The 23689-nt window shown below is 34.4% G+C and overlaps 1 protein-coding gene across 1 annotated transcript in view; it reads left to right on the top strand.

Annotated features, from left to right (window-relative positions):
* Nucleotides 1–8561: 8561 nt before the first annotated feature.
* Nucleotides 8562–23689, top strand: part of insra (insulin receptor a) — a 65093-nt gene continuing 49965 nt past the window's right edge. The window contains exons 1-2 of the mRNA XM_051126286.1: nucleotides 8562–9643; nucleotides 19252–19800. Coding sequence (XP_050982243.1) covers nucleotides 9568–9643; nucleotides 19252–19800 — 625 coding nt within the window. The 5' untranslated portion in view covers nucleotides 8562–9567. The remainder of the gene's footprint in view (nucleotides 9644–19251; nucleotides 19801–23689) is intronic.

Raw genomic sequence — 23689 nt, 5'->3', positions numbered from 1 at the left:
CAGAGTTTCACAATATAACACCACAGCTATATCACATGTCGTCATATAGACTCTTTTTACACTTAACATATTTTGCACATATTTTAAATACAAGATTTTCACAGCTGCATACTTACAAAAATCAGGTTCACGTCAGGTTCATACAAGTCAAAATTCCAATTTAACTTGATTTAAAGGTTAGTTCACCCAAAAAGGAAAATTCTGTCATTGATTACCGTTACTCACCCTCATGTCGAACCCCTAAGACTTCAGAACACAAATGGTGTTTTTGATAGAAATCCGAGAGCTTGTTTAAAGGTAATGTTATGAAGCTACGATAATACCTTTCGTACAACAATTCGTACAACAATTTCTACAATGTCAGTCTAAGCGTCCTCAGGAGAGTACCTCAAGGCATTCCTGTGCATTTCTCTGCTTGTAAACAAGGCGCAGATCCGGGTTCTACCTCAGAACGCCACTTCAGCAGCACCACACACCCATACGTCGTTTTAAAGGATTACTCCGCTTCGAAAATAAATTAAAAATCCTGATAATTTATTCACCCCCATCCAAGATGTTCATGTCTTTCTTAAGTTGCAAAGAAGTTTTTTGAGGAAAACATTTTAGGATTTTTCTCCATTTAGTGGACTGAAGGTTAAAAATGCAGCTTCAGACGATTCTACACGATCCCACCCGAGGAATAAGGGTCTTATATAGTGAAATAATAGGTTATTTTCTACAAAAAATTCACAATTTATATACTTTTTAGCCTCAAATGCTCGTCTTGCATACTTTGTGCACTCAGTTCAATACAGTTAGGGTATGTCGAAAAACTCCCATCTCATTTTCTCCTCCAACTTCAAAATCGTCCAGTAAAGTACCAACCCAGTGTTTACAAAGTGAACGTGCAAAGATGATCAAACACCCTTTACAAAAAGGGGTAAAACCGCAATGTAGGACAATTTTGAAGGGGTGGGGGGTAAATTATCAGGAAATTTTTATTCTGGTTCTAGGCCTTGAACACAGTAGTTCCGTTGCTGTCTATGCAGGGTCAGAAATCTCTTGGATTTCATTAAAAATATCTTCATTTACGTTCCCGAAGATAAACGAAGGTCTTACGGGTTTGGAACAACATGAGGGTGAGTAATTAATTACACATTTTTTTTTAGATGTACTATATCTTTAAACCTGGCTAGACTGCTCCAACAGAACTGAAATATACAAAAACGTATTATTATTACTGCATAATGTAATAATACTAAAGCAACGCTCCTGCCCTGCACTTCTACAACACAGAGTCTTGAAGTTTCTTTTAAAATCACTGTCTCTCCATCCATTGTCTTACACTACAGAGATAACATGGTGTCTAAGGGTTTCACACAGGCGATATAGCGGCTCAGGACGGTTTTTCGAAGCAGCCTCAGCACATGTAATCCTATTAGACCTATTAGAGTGCTGTAGGGTCAGTGCAACAGGGACGGGGTCAGAAACAGGATACATTCTGTTTTCAGAAGGACACTACTGTCAACCGGCTCTGAAGGGGAAACGTAGGAAGGGTAAAGACAGAGAACTGATAAAACTCGGCCCCAGCATATATATTTACATTAGATAGCAATGCATGGAGGAACCTTTGGGGTGAATCTCTGTTGAAATTCATTCCTGACAGGCGTCCAGTACGGGAGCCTGTGTGGCTGCCTTCACCTCCTGTTCTGTTTCCTTTCCCATTCTATAAGCAGATATGTATAGATTTCTGCCTTTTCCCTTTGCTAACTAAGGGCAGAGGTTGAGCATTAACCCTCAGCGGGTGTGTATTCTGCTAAAACAAAAGAAGTCAGCGCTCATGGGACTGTGCTGTCAGGTCAAATTTGGGTTGCGAATGCCAGCATTAAGTGTACTGGACTGCATTGAGTGAGTTTTATTAGTTAGCCTGCTAAATACACAAAGAAATGATTTAATTAGACCGAATGACAGCTTCTCTGGAACAGCAAACATGTTTTACATAGGTGATGCGTCCTGCTGATATTTACGTGTTGTCCTTTTTATTACCCTATAGCTGGCCTCATTTCCTCCTGTGGTGATGTGGACGTTGCATAATAACTGTTTCATGTTTTATCTCTAATTGAATAATGAAAAGCGTAGAGTTAACAGATATCAACACAGTTACTCAGCACTGAGCGCTTCCTGAAGCTAGCTAGGAAAGGTTATTTTTAGGTAAACCGCATCTTATCTGAACTGAATTTAAGCTAAATGTTCCCCACATCACAAGACATGTAGATATAGAGATAGAGGTAGGTAGATACATGTTTATTTATAATGTACACTAAAAGTCAAAAGTTTTTTAACTTTGTTTTTTTTTTTTTTTTAAGTAGTCTCTTCTCTTCACCAAGCCTGCATTTATTTGATCCAAAGTACAGCAAAAGCTGTAATATTGTTTAATGTTTTTACTATTTAAAATAACTGCTTTCTGGAAAGAAATTATAGAAATTAATATACTTTTATCTAGCAAGGGTGCTTTAAATTGATCAAAAGTGATGATAAAGACATTTATAATGTTACAAAACATTTCTATATCAGATAAATGTTTTTTTTGTTTTTTTTTTTTGAGCAGCAAATCAAAATATTAGAATGATTTTTGAAGGATCATGTGACTGGAGTAATAATGCTAAAAAAATACATATTCAAATAGAAAACAGTTATTTTAAATAGTAAAGATATTTCAGAATTTTACTGTTTTTGCTGTACTTTGGGTCGAATAAATGCAGGCTTAGTGAGCAGAAGAGAACATTACAAATCTTACTGTTCAAAAACTTTTGACTAGTGTATTTTAAAATGTAATTAATTCTTTAGTGTCACATGATCCTTCAGAAATAATTTTAATATGCTGATTTGGTGCTCAAGAAACATTTTAGGCTCATATCTGATGTCAGACGTGTGTCGTTCCCAACAACATTTCAATTAGTAAGCAAGAAAATAAAAATCATTTACGTGTAATTTTGATAATACTTCATGTTCTCCTTTTAGTCCAAAACAACACGAGGCAGCAAATTTAATAAAGCAATTAATAGAACATCCTGTGTTCTTAGGATAATACGTGACCAGAGAAATAACATCCTGTTCTATTTTGTGTTCATTTTTAGCCCATCTCTAAAAGTGTCATGTTTTCGAGTTATTTTCACTGACCTTTCCTGCTCATCTCCACTATCATTTAACCAATCCACCAGCCCCAGAAGCAACACAATACACAGTCCTGAAATTTAAAAGCATGTTGTCATGGTGACCTTATACCACATATTATAAAGAAGCGATTAGTGAGCTTTAGCAATTTACTCTCATGATTTCCTCTTTTTCATTCATGCCTATTTGCTCCTAATATAAATGTTTGAAAAAACCGAGAGAGTAATTTGAGAGGAAATTAAGGTATTAAATCAGATCAGACCACTCTGATGGCAAGTAGCACAGACCAGCGAACGACCTAGATTTCTACTAGTCCTTGTTGGATGTTTAAATATTAAAATCATATTTTCTTAGACTTAAATGAACAAAAATGCCTCCAAACTTCAAGATAATGGGCAAAACATTTGTAACTTTTCCATTAAGGGTCAATATTTGTATTAGTATTTTTTACATTTGTGAAAGCAATTTTTATAATCACCTTATTATTATAAAAACCATATGTTGTCTTTAATGTCAAATACTTAAATTTACCCAATTACTTTAATCAGTGTTGTCTAACAATAGACTGTATAAAACTGTATCTAATTAAAGACTGGAGCTCATAGAAGTGCAATATTATGACAAAAATCGTTTTAGTACATTATTGCTCTTTATATTGTAATAACGATTATTAATATCGATATAGAAAACTATATAAAAACATTTTCGTTTTGTTTTGGGCACGTCACATTCTGGATTCACAGACAAACATGCCGGTTCATGACGGTAGCAGCACAAGTTATGCAAAATCTCCCGTTATAATCACTAAAGGTACGAAATTTATCTTTAATTTATGATGGAATTGAATCTAAATGTAATTCCGCAAATTTTCATTCTTCATTTCATTTTAATGCAACAGCCGTATTATGTTGTTTAATTGTGCAGGGGCATTTTTTGCCTTCTGTCTTGAATTTATGAGACGTTTTTGTTCATTTTGGTGGCATATTTGCCACAACCCCTCGTTAATTTCCCACCCTGCTAGTAACATTTACGAATTTGACATAAAAACTGATATGTTTAATAAGGTAACTAGAAAACTGTCCTTAAAGGTAAAAATTAATGCCCCTGAAAAAAGTTCATTTCTGACCCCGCACTGGTGCATGTATTTATTTATTCATTCATTCATTTCACCACAGCATTTATTAGTATCTTTCAATTAATCTGAGATTATGAATATCATGTTATGAGTGGTCAGCAGACTGTTCATGATCCCATTTAAGTAGTTCAAGTATTTGGTGTAATCCTCATACATATCATGACGGTTGCTGTCATTGGCTTACAGGCTGAATCATCATCCTGTCCTTGCCAAGTGTCGATCTGTATATATATACACTACCGTTCAAAAGTTTGGGGTCAGTAAGACTTGTAATATTCTTTTTAAGAAGTCTCTTATGCTCATCAAGGCTGCATTTATTTGATTAAAAATATAGAAAAAAACAGTAATATTGCAAAATGTTTTTACAATATAAAATAATGTTTTTTATTTTAACATACTTTAAAATAGAATTTATTCCTGTGATGAAAAGCTGAATTTTTATCAGCTGTTACTCCAGTCTTAAGTGTCACATGATCCTTCAGAAATCATTCTAATATGCGGATTTATTATTAGAATGATCAATGTTGGATAATATCAACAGTTGTGCTGCCAAATATTTTTTGGAACCTGTGATTTTTTTTTTTCAGGATTCTTTCATGAATAACAAGTTTAAAAAGTACAGTGTTTATTCAAAATATAAATATTTTATAACAATGTAAATTATTTATTATTAGCTTTTAATAAACTTTTAATTATTAACTTAATACATCCTTGGTGAATAAAAGTATTAATTTCTTTAAAAAAAAAAAAAAATGTACTGACCCCAAACTTTTGAACGGTAGTGTATATTTCATCTGTATATTTGCTGCATCAGATGAATAATTCTGATTCAGTCCATTATCGCTCCATAACAAATATCCAAAAGCTTTTATGTATTTTATATTGCAAAGGTGTTGGTGTCTTTTTTTCAGTTTGAGTGGTGATGAAGTTGTTTTCTTTCTGTGTACCTGACATTTGGAAGGGTTTAACGTGGTGTTCCCACACATAATGGTAGCAGTTCTTAGAACAGAGGATGTAAACAGGTTGTAGGGCAAAGAGGGATTGGGGATGTTATTGTGCCTCCTCCTCTCTCTCATGTTCATCAGGAAGGGAAGACATCAGTCAGTCTACGCATTGTGTGATTTGTTTTAAGACACGGCCTGTGGCTGTGTACACACAAAGATGGAAACAAGCTGCTCTTCTATGCCAGAACAGAATTCAATTGGCAAAATAGCAGATTCAAATGTAATATGAATGGCCACAGGGATTATTAATTGATTTTCTGTATTGTTATATGGATAAATGGGTGTGTTAAAGAAATATTTCAGGTTTCAAAACAAGTTATTTTAAGCCAAATGCATTTGTGGCATAATGTTTAATGTATTGTTCAATGCATTTGATGCCGCAAAATCTATTTTTGCAAATGGAAACCTTTGGAGGACCTGAAAGCAGAAATTTGAAGTTTACAATTTAATAAAAGCAAAGTTGTTTTCATAATTTTTCACAGTGATTTTAGAGATTGTGGTGTTTTGTTGTCATGGCACAAAGCCTAGCTATTTTTTAACTAACATAATGTTAACATGTATTGTTTACGTCTTGTGGCTTTGCTTTTGAAACTGAGTATTTTAACATTTAGATCAATCTGACTGTACCTGTAAATTTCAGCTTTTTTTTCACAAAAAAGTCCAATTTTTGTTGTAATCAAGATTGTGCTACGAATGCTGCCGAATTAGCTTAACTTCTGCTGAACCCACAATATCCCTAAACAACATGAAGTTGGACAACTTATCAGAGCTGTAAGGAATGTGCGGCAGCATAAACATATTTATCACCTTGTACAAAACAGTCCTGTTTCTTACCAACACAGTTCTCACTGATGGCCAGGATGTGTATGTTTATTGACATAGTCTACAGTGTTTTTCTATGATGATCTCCTTCCATCTTAGAGGCTTGTAAGTTCAACAGAACTACAGCCAACGTATATTTTCCATTTTTTCCTTCCAAAGACTTTCCTTGGTTTTGGAAAACATAGTTAAACTAATACAGTCATGCTACTACTTGACTCAGTAAGAGTCAAATACAGATTTATATCCAGTATGTTTTAGTAATACAAACTAATAATTTTCTAAACCCCTTACCTAAAGGAACCTTGAAGCTATACCTTGTAGTGTTGTCACGATACCAAAATTTTGACTTCGATACGATACCTGACTAAAATATCACGATACTACTACTGAACCAATACTACCAATGAACAACTACCGAGCCTACAGGTATGTAGAGATCTTTGCTATATTGATAAGTTAGTAAAGGATAAAGCCAAATCTTATTTCATGATATAGTCATTTTATTTCACAACAACAATTTATATCATGACATAGTTATTTTTTGTTATTTTATCTTCGTTTTTAATAAGAAGAATCTAGATGCAAGTAACAAACTAAAGGACAACTACAATAAAACAAAGACACAAATTAAATGAAATCTAATGCTTGATGGTGTGAGACTGAGAGTACACTGTCTAAAACACTAAAGATTATTTCTATTATCACTAAATAAACCCTGGGTAATAACGTCCGTGACGTAAAATATAATGACCCACTGGCTATACATTATCTCGCTTTTAGCATGACTGCTTACCAAATGCACAAGTAAATGGACATGAAATATTGATCTGTGCTGAAATGATTTTATTATGTGAGAGTAAAGACACCGCAGAGCATCTAAAATCATTGAATTCAATCAGTCAGTTTGATTAAGTTCGGTATGCTTTGTACATAACATTAAATTACACAGGTTGTAGATTTAATGTAAATTTGAAGCAAAATGTTGATTATCTCAAAAAAATTCTTTCAACTTGTGCCTCATTATTTTGTTAGGAAAGCAAAAATCGATGAAACGGGCAGTTTTTTAGAGTGCTTGAAGGAAGAAATGTGAAGTTTAGCATTTTTTTCGTCTGTTAAAACCTTTTAAAAGTTTTTTTCGTGTTTTTAAAGAATTCTCTTCTGCTCACCAAGCCTGCATTTATTTGATCCAAAATACAGCTAAAGCAGTAATATTGTGAAATATTTCTACTATTTAAAATAACTGTTTTTTAATATATTTTAAAATGTAATTTATTCCTGTGATCAAAGCTACATTTTCAGCATCATTACTCCAGTCTTCAGTCACATGATCCTTCAGAAATCATTCTCATATGCTGATAATATGCTGTTCAAGAATTTATTATTATTATTATTATTATTATTATTATTATTATTATTTAAAACAGTTGAGTGCATTTTTCATGATTCTTTGATGAAAGATCCAAAGACCAGCATTTATCTGAAATAAAGAGCCTTTGTAACATTATACCATTCAAAATCTTGGAGCTAGTGTAGAAATTAATACTTTTATTTAGCAAGGATGCTTTAAATTGAGCAAAAGTGACGGTAAATACATTTATAATGTTACAAAAGATTTCTAATCAGATAAATGCTGTTCTTCTGAACTTTCTATTCATCAAAGAAACCTGAAAAAAACAATCTACTCAGCTGTTTTCAACAGAGCAGCAAATCAGAATATTAGAATGATTTCTGAAGGATCATGCGACTGGAGCAATGATGCTAAAAAATTCAGCTTTGAAATCACAGAAATAAATTACATTTTAAAATATATTAAAATAGAAAGCAGTTATTTTAAATCATCAAAATGTTTCAAAATTGTACTGTTTTTGCAGTACTTTGAATAAAAAAGCAGGCTTGGTGAGCAGAAGAGACTTCTTTAAAAAACATTAAAAATATTTTGACTCGTAGTGTATTATTAGCTGTATAGTTTTCACCATTTTTACAGAAGTTTTTGGTTTTGTTATAATGACAGTGAACTTATAAAATTGTATATAACCTCACACAGAAAAGAATACTAAACGATTATCCACACTAAAACTATTAACATGCACATTGTTTGTCTTTACTTCGAAACTGAGTTTTAATGTTTACAGATCTGCCCCATTATTGCATCACTGTAACGACGATTTAGCTCTTTTTTTTTAATGTGAATACATTGTATGCCTTCATATTATATCTAATAAAACATATCTTAATATAAACTATTTTTTTCCGACCATGTTAATGGTAAACGAGACAGTACCAGGACGACATTAACAATGAGGAACATATAAATACGTTTTTTTTTTTCATACGGTGGACACATAATTTAATGTCGATGCTTTACCTAGAAGCCAGTGTTTTATAATAGCAAAGTGCGGTCCGTAATTCCAGTCCATATTTCCCCTGTGCTCTATCTGCCTCTCTGGCAGGTCTTGTTTACTGGCGCAAAGACAGGAAAGGGGATCCTTGGAGAGAGGAGATATGTCACTGCAATAGCCACAACCAGCGTGGGGACATAAAAAGGCATTTTTCTTGCATTTTTATTCTCCTCGAGAGAGTTAAAGACGAGTAAGTGGGGTTTGCGGAATCCGCTTCACTTCGTTGTATTGATCTGTGAAGCAAAGCAACTGCTCACCAGCAAAAGCGACGTGGAAAGACTGCATGTGGAGTATTTGGACTAGAAGTCCTGCGGAAATCTCAGCGGTTGCAGTGTTCCCCAGAACTGATACGATACTGTATCGCCGTGAGGAACAGAGTACGGAGAAACTACCGCGTAATCGCACTACGGCGAAAGCTCGCTGTCAGCAGGAACCTGGGAAAAAGTATTGAAGTCAGCCCGTTGCGAAACCTGCAAATCTTAAACGTTTCCCAGGAGCTTATAAGTCTGTAAACTGTGCATTACAACTATAAGATCTTTCCATTTAAAAAATACATCGAAACGCGGCAACAAAAAAGTCTAGTGCAGACGCTCAATTGATTATTTCGGCCTGCGCTCCGTGTGCGCAGCCATTCCTCCCCGTGCTTCGCCAGTTTTTCCTTTTTTTTCGCTAGGCTTGTAGCAATCTGCGCAAGTGCTGGACAAATATATGCAATCGATCGGAAATGTTTCGGCCGCTCATTGTAAATGATGCAGTGCGCCTGCTTTATACGTGTGGATTGTTTTACAGTGAATGAAAGTCGCAGCACGCGCTGTCATTAGCTTAGCGCTCGAGCGTGTGTTCGTATCAGCATCAGTCAGTGCGGCGGATTGAACACGTTGAACTTTCCTCTCCGCCCATTTTTTTCTGAGGGGGGTGACAGAGGGCTTTTTTCTTTTCTTTTTAATTTTTATCTCCCAAAACAACACTGGACTATTAAAACAGGTCGTTACCCACCGCCAAGACGCATTCGGAGGGGATTTTTGGACAGATTTTCGGTTTCCCCGGGGTCAAAATGCAGCTGCGGACTTTGATTGTTTTGGTTGCGTCTGTCTACACCGTTTGCAACTGTCAACAAACAAATGGAGAAAGTAAGTGTAACTTAACGGCTTCGTTTTGTTTTCCACACGAATACGGATTTAATACTACAAGAGTGTTGTCTGTGTGAATGACGAACGTTACGTTAAATCTACTAACGTTATCGAGCGCTTGTCCACTGTGACACATTTGGTAAAGCAGAGCCAGACAGAAGGACATTGCAGGGCAAGGGGCGAATAAATCAAATATTGGGTGGTTTTGATTTGGATTAATCGTTTCAAACTGGCTTTAATGGTACGATCGATTATGTGGAGTGTGCGCATTGACCCTAAAGGCAGATTATCGATCGTTTGAGGACAGCATTGATCTATTTGTAGCTCGAACTGCTAGGCTCGGAAATGGTTTTCAAGTTCAGCCAGGCCCCTGTTTTCATGCAGCCATTTGCAGCGTTGACAGAGTTGCAAGAGGATTTTAAATCCTAATCAGATCAGTCAAGACCTATAGGGCTGTGTTTTTATTTATTGTTCACAGAAGTCATGAAACTTGACTGGAGGTCTTTGATCCGATCTTTATGAGTTTGGAAAGTGCACCGCTTTGGCAACGAACTTGTAGCTGGAGCTCGCAGATGTCATTTTAAAATTTCCTGTAGATTGATATCAAACTGTTGTAGATTGATATCACCAGACCGCAGATTTGATTAGCAAACCACTCAGAAATTTTCGGTAAACACCGAGGCAGTGAATACGGAACATCTGATCAATAAGTCTTTATTTATCAGTCACTTATTTTATGTCAACTCAAGGCGGTGCGCTGAATAGTAATTTGTTGAATCGAATGCTAAATATTAGATTACTGTAGTATGCCTGATTATTACTATTTATAAAGAGTGTATTCTCAGTGTGTAGTGGATTATTTAAATGCTTAATATACACTACCAGTCAAACGTTTCTTAATGTTCTGCACACCAAGCCTGTTTATTTGATCCAAAGTACAGCAAAAAAAAATTAAAATATTTTTACTATTTAAAATAACTTTTCTATTTGAATATATTTTAAAGCATAATTTATTGCTGTGATTTTAAAGCTGAATTTGTAGCATCATTACTCCAGTCACATGATCCTTCAGAGATCATTCTAATGTTATGATTCGCTTTATGAATAAAGACATTTATTGTTATTATTACATTAAAAACAGCAGAGTAGATTTTTTCAGGTTTCTTTGACGAATAGCAAGTTCAGAAGCTGTCATCAATTTAGATCAATTTAAAGCATTCTTGCTAAATAAAAGTATTAATTTCTATATATTTTTTTTCCCAAAACAAAAGGTTTTGAATGGTGTAGTATATAATGTTATAAAAAAATTCATTTAAGATAAACGCTGATCTTTGTACTCAACTGTTTTAAGTATTGATGATAATAATAATAATAGTAATAATAAATTCTTGAAGGGCAAATCAGCATATAAGAATGATTTCAGAAGGATCATGTGACACTGAAGACTGGAGAAATGATGGTGAAAATGTAGCTTTGATCACAGAAATAAATTGCATTTTTAAACATTCAAATAGAAAGCAGTTATTTTAAATAGTATAAAACATTCAAATCGAAAGCAGTTATTTTAAAATAGTATAAATGTTCACAGTTTTACTGCTTTTGCTGTATTTTGGATCAAATAAATGCAGGTTTAGTAAGCAGAAGAGACTTCTTTAAAAACCTTAAAAATCCTACTGTTCAAAAACTTTTGACTGGTAGTGTAGTTACATTACTTTTGTAGTAAATAGTAATACTTTAATGCCTAAACACATGCCGTATATGTACTAGTAATTGGTTTTAATCAGGCAGTAGTCATTTAAATGGTTGTGTAATTAGGTACCACTTGTTGTTTTTTAGTGCTCTTGGAAGACTTCCTGCAACAGCTAAATAAATATAAGCATGCTTTTGACACACTTGGCTGTGTTCAGCTCCAAACAAAACATTGGCTTATCTTCAGTTCACCCAACAAATGAGTTTTTACATCTTTTTTGGAAAGTTAAAAAATACAGTTGTATTTCTGGCGTTAAGGTATTGGAAGAAAATCAGATGAAATGCTCCAAGTTGCACGGTATCGTAAGGAGAATTTTAGATAATTTCAGGTCTTATTTGTTGATTTGTGAGCTGTGTTAAACCCCAAGCACATTTTTTCTTATCTTGTTGCTCTGCAGATTTCTAAATATAGCTTTGGTTTGGATGAAATTTATGCATTCAAAGTTCTGCCAGTTTCCATTTTGGGACTCTCATCCATGTGTCTCACGGTTAGGCTACTGTATGTCAGAGCAAACTCGTGTAACTTTTAGGTTAAGACCTGCATATGTTACCTACAGACCTTTCTGTGTGTAATAATCTGATGTGGCTTTAATCAGCCTTATTACACTCTAGGCCTCTTTCAGTACAAAAAATGTATATGTGTTTGTTATTTAAAATCTTGCTTGGCTTACCTGCAATAAAATCTGCAAGATATGCTTGGCTTGTTCTCAAGTAATATGAAAAGAACATATTTGGAGTGTGTTACGGTGTGTCTTATCACAGCATAGTTTTCAGCGGTAGATAAGTTAACACCTGGGGGTGTATCTATGCCACCTTTTATTAAAACTGAAAATAAAAGATTGAGTAATATCATGAAACCAGTTTGTGCGAGATTTTAAGGGCAGATTGAATATAAACAAGTTGTGTAATTGCTAAGTTGGCCCCCTTCTTGTTCCTCTCAGGCTTGTAGTGAACCACTGTAGGGAAGAGTGGAACTATTTTAGGGCCTCAGTTCAGCCTCGTCAGGACTGGAAATCTGCTCAGGACCTGGCTCATCTTGGAACATTTATTCCAAGAACATTTATATGCAAAGTTCAGAATCTGAACATTTATATGCAAAGTTCAGAATCTGTCTTGCAGTGCATGGGGTTGAAATGTCTAAGACCGCTGTATTGTACTCTTAGATTTAATGCATTTTTCTCTGTTATGAAGTAAAATCCCAGTGCAACAGTTTGAGTGAAAAATGAACAAGAATGTTTTAATGTTTGCTTTGTCGCCCTTTTGCTGTAATGACAGCAGCAAACAAACTGTGTAAATTCCCTAAGTAAAACCTGATGATCATGTTTTCAAGCTTCATCTTAGAGTGATCCAAACAGCTTCTTGTTCTTAAATGGAAACAAGAACAGCTGACCTTTTGTACAAAGCACTTCACTTGCTCAATATCGCAGATTTCCTTGTTTGATTATTGACTTAGAAATAATGCAGAATCATTTATTTTCTTTTATTCAGATTGTCAAAATGTTTCTCTATACACTGCCAGTCAAAAGTTTTTAAACAGTAAGATTTTAATGTTTTTAAAGAAGTCTCTTCTGCTCACAAAGCCTGCATTTGTTTGATCCAAAGTACAGCAAAAACAGTAAAATTGTGAAGTATTTTTACTATTTAAATTAGCTGATTTCTATTTGAATATGTTTTAAAATGTAATTTATTCCAGTGATCAAAGCTACATTTTCAGCATCATTACTCCAGTCTTCACTGTCACATGATCCTTCAGAAATCATTCTAATATGCTGATTTGCTGTTCAAGAAACATTTTTTTTAAATTATTATTATCATCATCATCAATATCTAAAACAGTTGAGTACTTTTTTTTTTTTTTTTTTTTTTTTCAGGATTCTTTGATGAATAGAAAGATCCAAAGATCAGCATTTATCTGAAATGAAAAGCATTTGTAACATTATACATTATACCATTTAAAAGCTTGGAGTCGGTATATATTATAATATAATGTATAATATATAAAATATATATATATATATATATATATAAGAAATTATAGAAATTAATATTTGTATGTAGCAAGGATGCTTTAAATTGATCAAAAGTGATGATAAAGACATTTATAATGTTACAAAAGATTTCTATTTCAGATCAGTGCTGTTCTTCTGAATAATAATAAATGTTGTTTTTAACTGCAAATCAGAATATTAGAATGATTTCTGTAGGATAATGTGACTGGAATAATGATGCTACAAATTGAGCTTTGAAATCACAGGAAAAAATTACATTTTAAAACATTTTCAAATAGAAAAAGTTATTTTAAATAGTAAGAATGTTTCAAAATTTGACTGTTTTTGCTGTACTTTGGATCAAATAAATGCAGGCTTGGTGAGCAGAAAAGACTTCTTTAAAAAAAAAAAACATTAAAAATCTTACTGTTCAAAAACTTTTGACTGGTAGTGTATAAAAGTTTTCAGTAACAAAATACTTCAGATTTTCAGTATGGTCTCAAATTTTGCACTCCTCCGACTGTTTATTACTAATAAACCATCCTTATTGGTTTGCACGTTTTGCTTTTTTCATGCTTGATTGCTTTCTTGCACTTACAGTGCTAAATTAAAAAATGTAGTATATAAGTTTACACATAATAGACAAAACCTGTCTGTTAAGTCTTAGTCATCCTTCCAGTGAGTCAGTTAGTCTATAAGTTTTTAATTGGTTAAAGTAATAGTACAGCTGTCACTCTTAACATTCTTCTGTCAGTCGTGCATCTTTACAGACACAGACAGCGTATGACAACATAATTTCTACCTTTGCAGACTAGAATCTGAAACCGTTTGACTGAATCACCTGCTTGGTTACATTGCTAATATCCAAAAGCACGTCATATGTACTTTTGTAATTATGCATTCAACCTTGTCAAGTCCTGGCTGACATGGCATGACCATTAAAGTTGTTAGAAATCATTTCAAATGTATTTACCACACCCTGTAGCCACGTCATTCCAAGATCTGGCAGCTCATTGTGCTTTCTGATTGTACACATTGTTCGTTTCTATTATGACCCCCCCCTTGTGATCACCTCATTCAAACTGACGATTATAAACTTCCCCTTAAGAGCCTGCTGTTTGTTCTGTTTTGAAGTTCGTCATAGCTGTTCAGGTGGTTCACATACTGCTATATCATTGTGAGTGGTTTATAGGGTGTTTGTTAACAATAAATCTGATTGTCTCACATTCAGGGCTTATATTACTTTCAGTTGCTTAAAAATCTGTTTACATGCAGCTTGTCTCTCACAGGTTTTAAAATAGATTCAACTAGTTGCAGACTCAAATCAGAACTTATTCCGCTCATGCAAATTCTTGTGCAACAACTCTTAGATCCCGCTTTTCTTCTGATTTCACATGTGTGGGGAGGAACTCTAGCATTGGGTGGAAACCCATCCAATAATATTGTTCTTTTCACCCAGTTTGAGGACACCACAGCAGCTGGTGTGCAGGTGCATCTTTAAATCATCCCGTGTCTAGACTCTGCTCTCCACTCACTGTTTTGGTTGCCCAATCATTCTGTATGCTAAATGTATTTCCTGTAACCTTTGTTGCAGTGTTTTTGCACAGGGTGAGGGGGTTGGTAGTGTCACTCCGGTGTCACATTTATGCCCGCAGTGTGTTTACATAAACTGCCTAAAATGCTGTTGTTATATTGAATGTATATTCATGCATTAGTCGCTTTCTTACAAATCCATATTGTTCAATTACAAATCGGTTTGATGGGTAACACCCAAGAAGCTGATGAATACAAACCAGTGAAACCTCAAAGAGGAAGTGGGACAAGAGGTGTAAAGACACGCCTCTTTTTAAGACTTCTGCTTTTATATGGTCATACTTACAGTTCCTTCCTGTGTCCTGGTTGAAATGTTTGCCATTGTTTGTCTTGTTTCTGAGAAAAGTGAGTACTTTGTGTGGTTTGGCCGTTTGTTGCATTTATTTGTTTTCTTTTCATTCAAGAATATTTGTATTATAAATCTTTTGACGTAAGATTTATTTTGATCTCTTAATGGAGACTGCAAAAGCAAACACACTTATGCAGATTGAATACAGATTTTAATCAGTATGTCAGGTCAATATGTCCTGGCTGCAGAAAACGTGAGAGAAGTCAGCACTGGCATGAATCACTACCTCAATTACATGCCTTTTCTTCTTTAGACATTTCAAACCTGTTGTTTACTGTGAGGTTAGCTTATGTTGTTATGAAGTTCTGATGTTTTGATATCTTACAAATAAAAAATGCTTTTTACTTTTTGCTTATTGTAAATTATACCAGTAAAACAAGTAGCATCCTGTATAAAATAACACTTTTTAAAAACTTGCTTTGAGAATATTAAATAACTGAATTAAATGTAAATACATTGCCAATTAAATGAGATCTTTTTACAGTTAGCAAAGTATAAAATTTTTTTCTTTCCTTTGATGATTAATAATACTAATAATTATTATATTTATTATTATGTAGTGCTATCAAATGATTAATCACAAATAATTACATCCAAAATAAAAGTTTTTGTGTATATATATATATATATATTTATTTATTTATTTATTTATTTATTATATTTATTTATTTATTTATTATATATATATATATATATACATACACACATGCATATATAAATATAATCTAACATCTAAATATTTTTAAATATATACTGTATGTGTGTGTCTTTATATATAAATAATAATAATAATAAATAATATAAATAAATAATATATATATGTGTGTGTGTGTGTGTGTGTGTATATATATATATATATTATATATATATGCATATATAAGTATATTTTTAAATATATACTGTATGTGTGTGTCTTTATATATAAATAATAATAATAAATAATATAAATAATAAATATACACAGTGCACACACACATATTATGTGAACAGAAACTTTTATTTTGGATGCGATTATTCGTAATTAATCATTTGACAGCGCTACTATTTTTAAATTGCAATTTTTGCAGATACCATGCATGGGTGTTTGTGGTCTTCCACAAAAAAAATAAAGAAAGAAAAAAGAAATCATCTAATTTAAAGCAGCCTGCTCCTAAATTAATGCATGATGTTCATGGTTTAAGTTTGGCTTGAGCGTCATTCAGAGATTCATTGCATAAATTAAATGACTAATCACAGTCAGCCAGGACACATCTCATCTCATTGTGTTACTTTTTCCTTTCATGTGCTTCAACGATACTCTTTTCAAGTACCCGGCACTCCATTTGTACATAGTGTATTAGGAGCATGGTGCTAAAAATAAGTGTAAGTGTAGAGGTATTGCATATTGTGTGCATGTGTGTGTGTCTGATAGAGAGAGAGAGAGAGAGAGTGCACGAGGACGCGCATGTCAGTAGGGTTATACTACGTGTTTCAGCTTCCTCGTGCTCCAAAACTTCCGGACTGCCACATTTATAAATCCCTATGGTGGGGGCCACTGTTAAAACTAATGTAAACAAGTAGCCAACACAAGGTATTTTTGACCTTTAAAGCGCCTCATGCTGTGATTGCCCAGTGTTTGAAAGGTCTCAGTTATGCATGGACTGACCGCTCATTGGAGTTCATGTATGCGTGTAATTCATGTAAACTGTTGTGGAATCTTTAAAGTCATGAGCTGCAGGGGCTGTTTTTATTTAAAGGGGATCAGGGCACTAACAGGATGCAATAGGCTCAAATTAGATAGGTGGCATTTTAGATAATATTATTGTTTGCTACTATTTAATGGCACATTTGTGTTCTTTGTTTTCTGTCAATTTTCACAGTGTTTTTAAATCTTTTGAAGAAACTCATCTAGTCAGTATTTCATAATGTTATATTCATTCATTTTACTCTGACCTCTAATCATGATAAAAATGAATGGTTGGTAATGTGTTTAGTGATTGTAAACATTTATTTGATGATGTGAAAAATTTGTATGAAAAATTAAATAATATCTATTAGAGTTTTTATCAAACATCAGTTTGTCCCTCTGGATGAATTACAGTCACATACACAACAACAAATACAAAACATCTGTAATATATTTAGGGCCCTATGAAATCTAAAATGTATTTTTTTTCAGAAATTCAGTTTCTCCTTTGTTCCTTTTTTCATTTAAAGTTTTCTAGACTCTGTTTTAATAGTTATATAAAATTGTATTAATCAGAAAGCGTGTCTAATTAGGTGAAACTATGAAACGTACACAATTTACCAGTAATTGATATTAGTATAATTATTAGATAATTGAATAGTGTAACAAAAGGACATTTTTAAGGCCCTATGAAATCCGTTTTTATTTTTTCCAAAATCCGTTTTTTTTTTCCCATTTTATTTTTTCTTGATTCTTTTTTTTTTCCTATTACATTTTTCTAGGCTCTGTTTTAATAGTTAAATTAAATGTTATTAATCAAAAAGCATGTCTAATATATTGAAATCATGAAACATACACAATTGAACAGCAGCTGATTAAAAGTGTAACAAAAATCACATTTTTAAGGCCCTGTGAAATTTGCTTTATTTTTTCTCCAAATTCAGTTTTATTTTTTCTTAATCCTTTTTTTCCATTTTATTTTTTCTAGGCTCTATTTTAATGGTTAAAAAAAAATTGTATTAATTAAAAAGCATGTCAAACAATTTTTTACTTACTTACTTACTAATTAATTGAAATCATGAAACATACACAATTTAACAGCAATTAATCAAAACTTTAACAAAAATGACATTTTTAAGGCCCTGTGGAATCCATTTTATTTTTTCTCTAAATTCTGTTTTATTTTTTTCCGAAATTCATTTTTTTCTGTTGTCATTTAAATAGTCTTTGTTTTAATGGTTAAATTAAATGTTAATAATCAAAAAACATGTCTAATTAATTGAAATAATTAAACTATTTAACAGCAATTGATTAAAAGTGTGACAAAAATGAAAATTTTAAGGCCCTAAGAAATCGGGGGTTTTTTTCTTTCCAAATTCTGTATTTTCCATTTAAATTTTTCTGGATTCAGTTCTTTTCCCATCCTAATTTTTCTAGTCTCTGTTTTAATGGTTAAATTAAATTTTATTAATCAAAAACATGTCTAATTAATTGATATTATGAAACTTACACAATTACACAATTTAACATCAGTTGGTTAAAAGTTTAATTTTTTTCTCAGATTCAGATTTATTTTAACCAAATTCTGTTTTCCATTAATTTTCTGGATTCCACTTTAATGGTTTCATTACATTTTAATAATAATACTTTCTTTCTCTCTTTTTATTTATGTATTTATTTTTTAATAGAAATACTGTGTTGGGTGCATACATTTTTAAGAATTGTATTAATAATAGTAGGCCTAGTATTATCATTACATTAAATAATATATTTCTGCCACAGTTTCTTCAGGTAAAACCAAACTTTTATTTTGACAGGTTGCTGTCGAATTTATGACTGGATTCTGCAATTCCATCTGACAGACATCCATCTAACTATCTATTTGTCTTTATTTAAAGGCATTGTCTTATAGGCAGAGCAATTTTGGCTCACTTGAGAAGCATCTCTCCAGCTCATACACTAGTAAAGCAGCACTGGAATGTGAAAAGCTGCAGGAAGAGCTTTTATTATCTTCATTAACCATGTCATGTCATATGGAAGGCATCAGCTCAAAGGGAGAAAATTGAACAGTGCGACAGAAAACATTACATGGCTCTAATCATTTTTTATGGCTCTGTCTATGATTTTCTTTATAGGTTTCTGTAGAATACATTTTTGCATTCTGTTTTTTGTTTGTTACAGAATAAACTGTAAAATTGAAGGTCATCATCTGTAAGCAATTTTTGAATCAATTAACATTTTGCTGTCTTTTTTGTCATTGCAGTTTGCTCAAGTAAAGACATCAGAAATAACGTGACCAACCTGCGGGTGCTGGAGAACTGCACCATAATCGAAGGCCATTTAAAGATCCTGCTCATGTTCACAACCAAACCGGAGGATTTCCGTGGCCTGAGTTACCCCAAGCTAACCGTAGTGACAGACTACCTGCTCCTGTTCCGTGTTTACGGTCTGGAGAGCCTCAGCGACCTATTTCCCAACCTCACGGTGGTGCGCGGCAATAATCTCTTCTTCAACTATGCGCTCGTGCTATTCGAGATGCTGCAGCTGAAAGAGATCGGCCTTCACAGCCTGATGAACATCACCCGTGGAGCCGTGCGCGTGGAGAAGAACCCCGACCTCTGCTACCTCTCAACCCTCGACTGGTCCATGATCCTTGACTCGGTGGAAGACAACTACATTGTGGCCAATAAGAACGATCGAGAGTGCGGAGACGTCTGCCCCGGCACGGTTCAGGGCAAAACCACATGCCCCCTCACCACCATCAACGGGGACTTCAGCGAGCGCTGCTGGAACCAGAAGCATTGCCAGAGAAGTATGTAACCTAAAGCACTTTTAGTTTTGCGCTTTTAAACTGTAACAGAATGTATTTAAACCCTCGAGAGGAATCCCACTCGTCTCGCCTCCCCCTCGTCATCGTCAGATAATCGTTTTGAATCTCCGTTTTCACTGGCGCATTACCGTAATAATATTTATATTACCATAGAGTCTTGAGATGTTTTGAGAAGTGAGTGGAAAGTTGTCAGGGCTCTGTTTGAGAGTGTGTGTGTGTGTGTGTGTTAGACTGAGTTGGCAGTACATTCACTGGTTTCTTTCAGTAATAAAGACGGCCAACAGCAACCACGCTGGAAGCAACAAGTCAGGTGATCAGCTGCAGTTAAGTAAGCCAAGTTTCTGTGTCAAAGCATGAACCATGTTCCAGATTATGACGCAACTGCCCTGTTTGTGCAGTAGTTTGGGGTGTGGGTGGTGCTTTGTGTAGGTGTTTGTGTGTGCGTTTTTTACCTTACAGAATCCATAGTGTTTAGTCAAACATTATGAGTTGGTCTGCAACCGATGAAGCTGTCTGCAACAATTTGTTCCGTCGATTCGATTCGCCGAAGAGCTTGAGTTTTAAACATACGGAAGAACTTTGAATATTGGTGCAAAGCCCTTGAGCTCGCACAGTTACGCAACACATGGGACACATCATGTTAACTGTTCTTTGAACCAGCTGTATGGTGTCATGCGTGTCTTGGAGGCATGATCATGTTCTGTTTGGTAGTGGTCTTTCTGCGGCCCCATTTCAAAAAGAAAAGACTTTTCTGTTTAGCTGTATTTGCTAAGGCAGATGTGTGCAATTAGATTTCAAGCAAAAATGCCTTTGTTTTAAGTTGGAGAAGGGCCTGAGTCTCTAGTGACCAAAATAAATACATAGAGGTGGGCTCTTTTGATTAATGTCTGTGCCCTAGCAACCATCCAAACAATATAGCAACATGCGCTAACCATTCCACTGTCAATATGTAATTCTAGTATTGCTATTAATATACACAGCAAATACACTGCAAATGAAAATTTTTATGCAGCAAGGATGCGTTATTAGTTTGTAACATTTGTAATGTTACAAAAGATTTCTATTTTAAATAAATACTTCTTTTGCATTTTTGTTTTCTACACTAGGTGCGTTTACATGGAGCACTGTGATCGGTTTAAAAGTCCAATTCGAATGAAAATGCTCCATATAAACACCTCAATCGGAATAAAAACGCTCAAACCGAATGAAATTGTGATCTGTTTGAGAGGGGTGGGATAACGCTTTCTATAAACCAAAAAAAAATCTGCTAGGTAAACACGTTAAACCGATTACTTTGCATCTACGTCAAGCAGGACAGGTGTCACGCCAAGGTCCCAAGGTCGGCCCGCGAATGCCCCCCTGTCCATCCTCTTCCCCCCCTTGCTAAATGTGAAAGAAATGAAACCGATAAAACAGTGCACATAAAAAATCGACTGCACTCTTTCACGATCGTCAGCAACTGCACGCGATCACAGATCGCAAGCTTTGATAAGATATCTTTGTAAGATATACCGCATTTTTTCAAGGGCGTAAACGATTGTTCATTGCGTGGTTTTTGGCACATACTTGCAATATTCGTATCATACGATGGAATTCCTCGTTCCGGACAACTCTGTCAGCTCTAGAACCACTTCTGTCAATCAAATCGTTTGTTAAATGATTGATAAGATATAAAAAAACCTACTTTTGCAAGCTAGTCTGAGGTTTTTTGCTCAATCTGGAAAAAAACACTGCAGTACAATTCTCTAGGCTCCTCAGGTCAATAATTATGAAAAAATGTTGAAATTACCCTTGGGAAGCTAAAACAGGCTAGTTTGGAAAAGGGGCCTGTCCAAATTTACCCCAAATCATCTTAAAGCCTAAAGGAAAACTCAAAACTTCATGAAACCTTGTGAGCACATGCAACATGTGATTCTAAACAAGCAAGCAAAGTTTTAAGGAGATCGGACCACAGCTGGCGCTATAACAGTCATAAACATTACAAAACATAATATTTCTGTGGTAAATTACCTGGGTTTGCCAAAAAAAAAAAAAAAAAATCAAATGTGCTTAAATGCCTTAATTTGCTTAAACACCAGTAATCACCAGCTCTATTTTGTTATTATTATTAATTTTTTATGTTTTGGCCCTCATGGTTATATATGTGAATTTGAGTCATGACTGGTGATGCATGTGATCTTCTTTTCAGCAAGTATTTACGCTAAGTTCTTACTGGCCATTCACACAGAACATGTCTTTGCGTCTAAAGCGCAAAATGCAGCGTTCAGGAATGTTTTAAGAAAAAAGCACAGCGCGGAATGTTGCCATCAAATACAAAAGTTGCCATGCCAATCTGCTACTGTAAACAAAAGCTGGCAACACTTGCCCCGCCTCCGTGGCCTTCTGATTGGTCCACCGTTTTGGAACTGACATTGATGAGCGGCGCTCCGTGTAAAAATTTAAATTCTGTATACTTGACACTGCGTCTTAAATGTGTGCGAGATGGTGCAATGGTCATATACGTCCATATAACGCTGACTACACATGCAGTAGTATGTTTTTAATGGGAAAGTATTAACAGGATTTAAAAAACGAAATAACTGACATGGGAAAATTATGTTGATTACAGGTTCCGAATTTCAGTTTCGATTATTTTTCGATTAATCGTCCAGCCCTACTCCTTACTACCTTGAATGTGTCAGTTGTGTTGCCGTCTATGCAGGGCCAGAAAGCTTTTGGATTTCATCAAAAATATCTTCATTTGTGTTCTGAAGATGAACGAAGGAATTTTAATTTTTGGGTCAACTAAACTCCTCAAATTTTAAATGGCAAGGCAGCTGATTTTCGTGATGCTGTTTTATCTGTTTATGTGGATTTGAGGGATAAACTGCCTGTAGGTGATTAATGCAAGAGTAAGAATAGGCTGTAGTCCTTATTAAGTGCCTTGATAAAATCCTTGTTCAGACCGCTTTGACTCGTGTCTGGTGATTCACAGTTGTACAGTAGGGGATGGAGTTTTTGGCCAAAGGCGGAGATTAAAAAAGCATTATCTAATGATAGAATCAGTCCCAGCCTGCTGCTTGGTCTGTGGTGAAAAACTTGTGGTTAGGGGTCCGATATTGCTTAGAGCGTGCAGCAACTTATAAAACCGCAGAGCACTTATGAGCAAAGAGATACTGTAAGATGAATGTTGTTTTCAAACAGTTTTGATTTGTGTATGTTGCGCAGACCTCATAGTGTTTGTTGTGTGTACCGCAGGAATTACGCTCTCCGTTTATAATGGATTATGAAGGTAGTGAACCGTAAAGTCTCTTTTTGGATGATGATGTGTGGATTTTGATTGAGTAAAGTGAGTTTATTTTGTACAGTTTTATAAGAGGTTTTCTGCCATTTAGCACTTGACCTCAAGAGCTAGTTCTGGCAATTAGTCTTGTCTTATTTTAATCGTCCATGTTGTGGCAATGCCTTTAGATGTTGTATTTAGGCCCTGTTCTGTGACTTGACATACTGTATTTCAAAACTATTAAAAACTTTTTATAATATTTTTTCTTTTCCACATATTGTTGCAATATTTGTATTTCAAAAAAAAGTTCACTGAAGACTGCAATATACATCATTCCCTTTTATGTATGCATTTTAACCTAAAATACTCCTCAGTGCCCTAGTGACAGAATGCCAGATAAAAACTAGGCCACTGACATCTGTCATGGTTAATCTGATCACAGGTGGTCACTGAGACACATTACTGTTTACACTTGGCATTGACATGCATCTTGTGATCAGATTTTGTTGAGAGGAGAGCTTTTGAATTCATAGCTGCTTGCATCACTTACTATATCAGTTGGTTGTTCCATAAAAAAAGACAGAAAGGTGATACATTATGAATAGCATT

This window comes from Labeo rohita, chromosome 2 (assembly GCF_022985175.1).
Source record: "Labeo rohita strain BAU-BD-2019 chromosome 2, IGBB_LRoh.1.0, whole genome shotgun sequence".
Taxonomy (NCBI): domain Eukaryota; kingdom Metazoa; phylum Chordata; class Actinopteri; order Cypriniformes; family Cyprinidae; genus Labeo; species Labeo rohita.
Note: the sequence above shows the minus strand (reverse complement) of the source record. Positions and strands in the feature narration are given on the sequence as shown.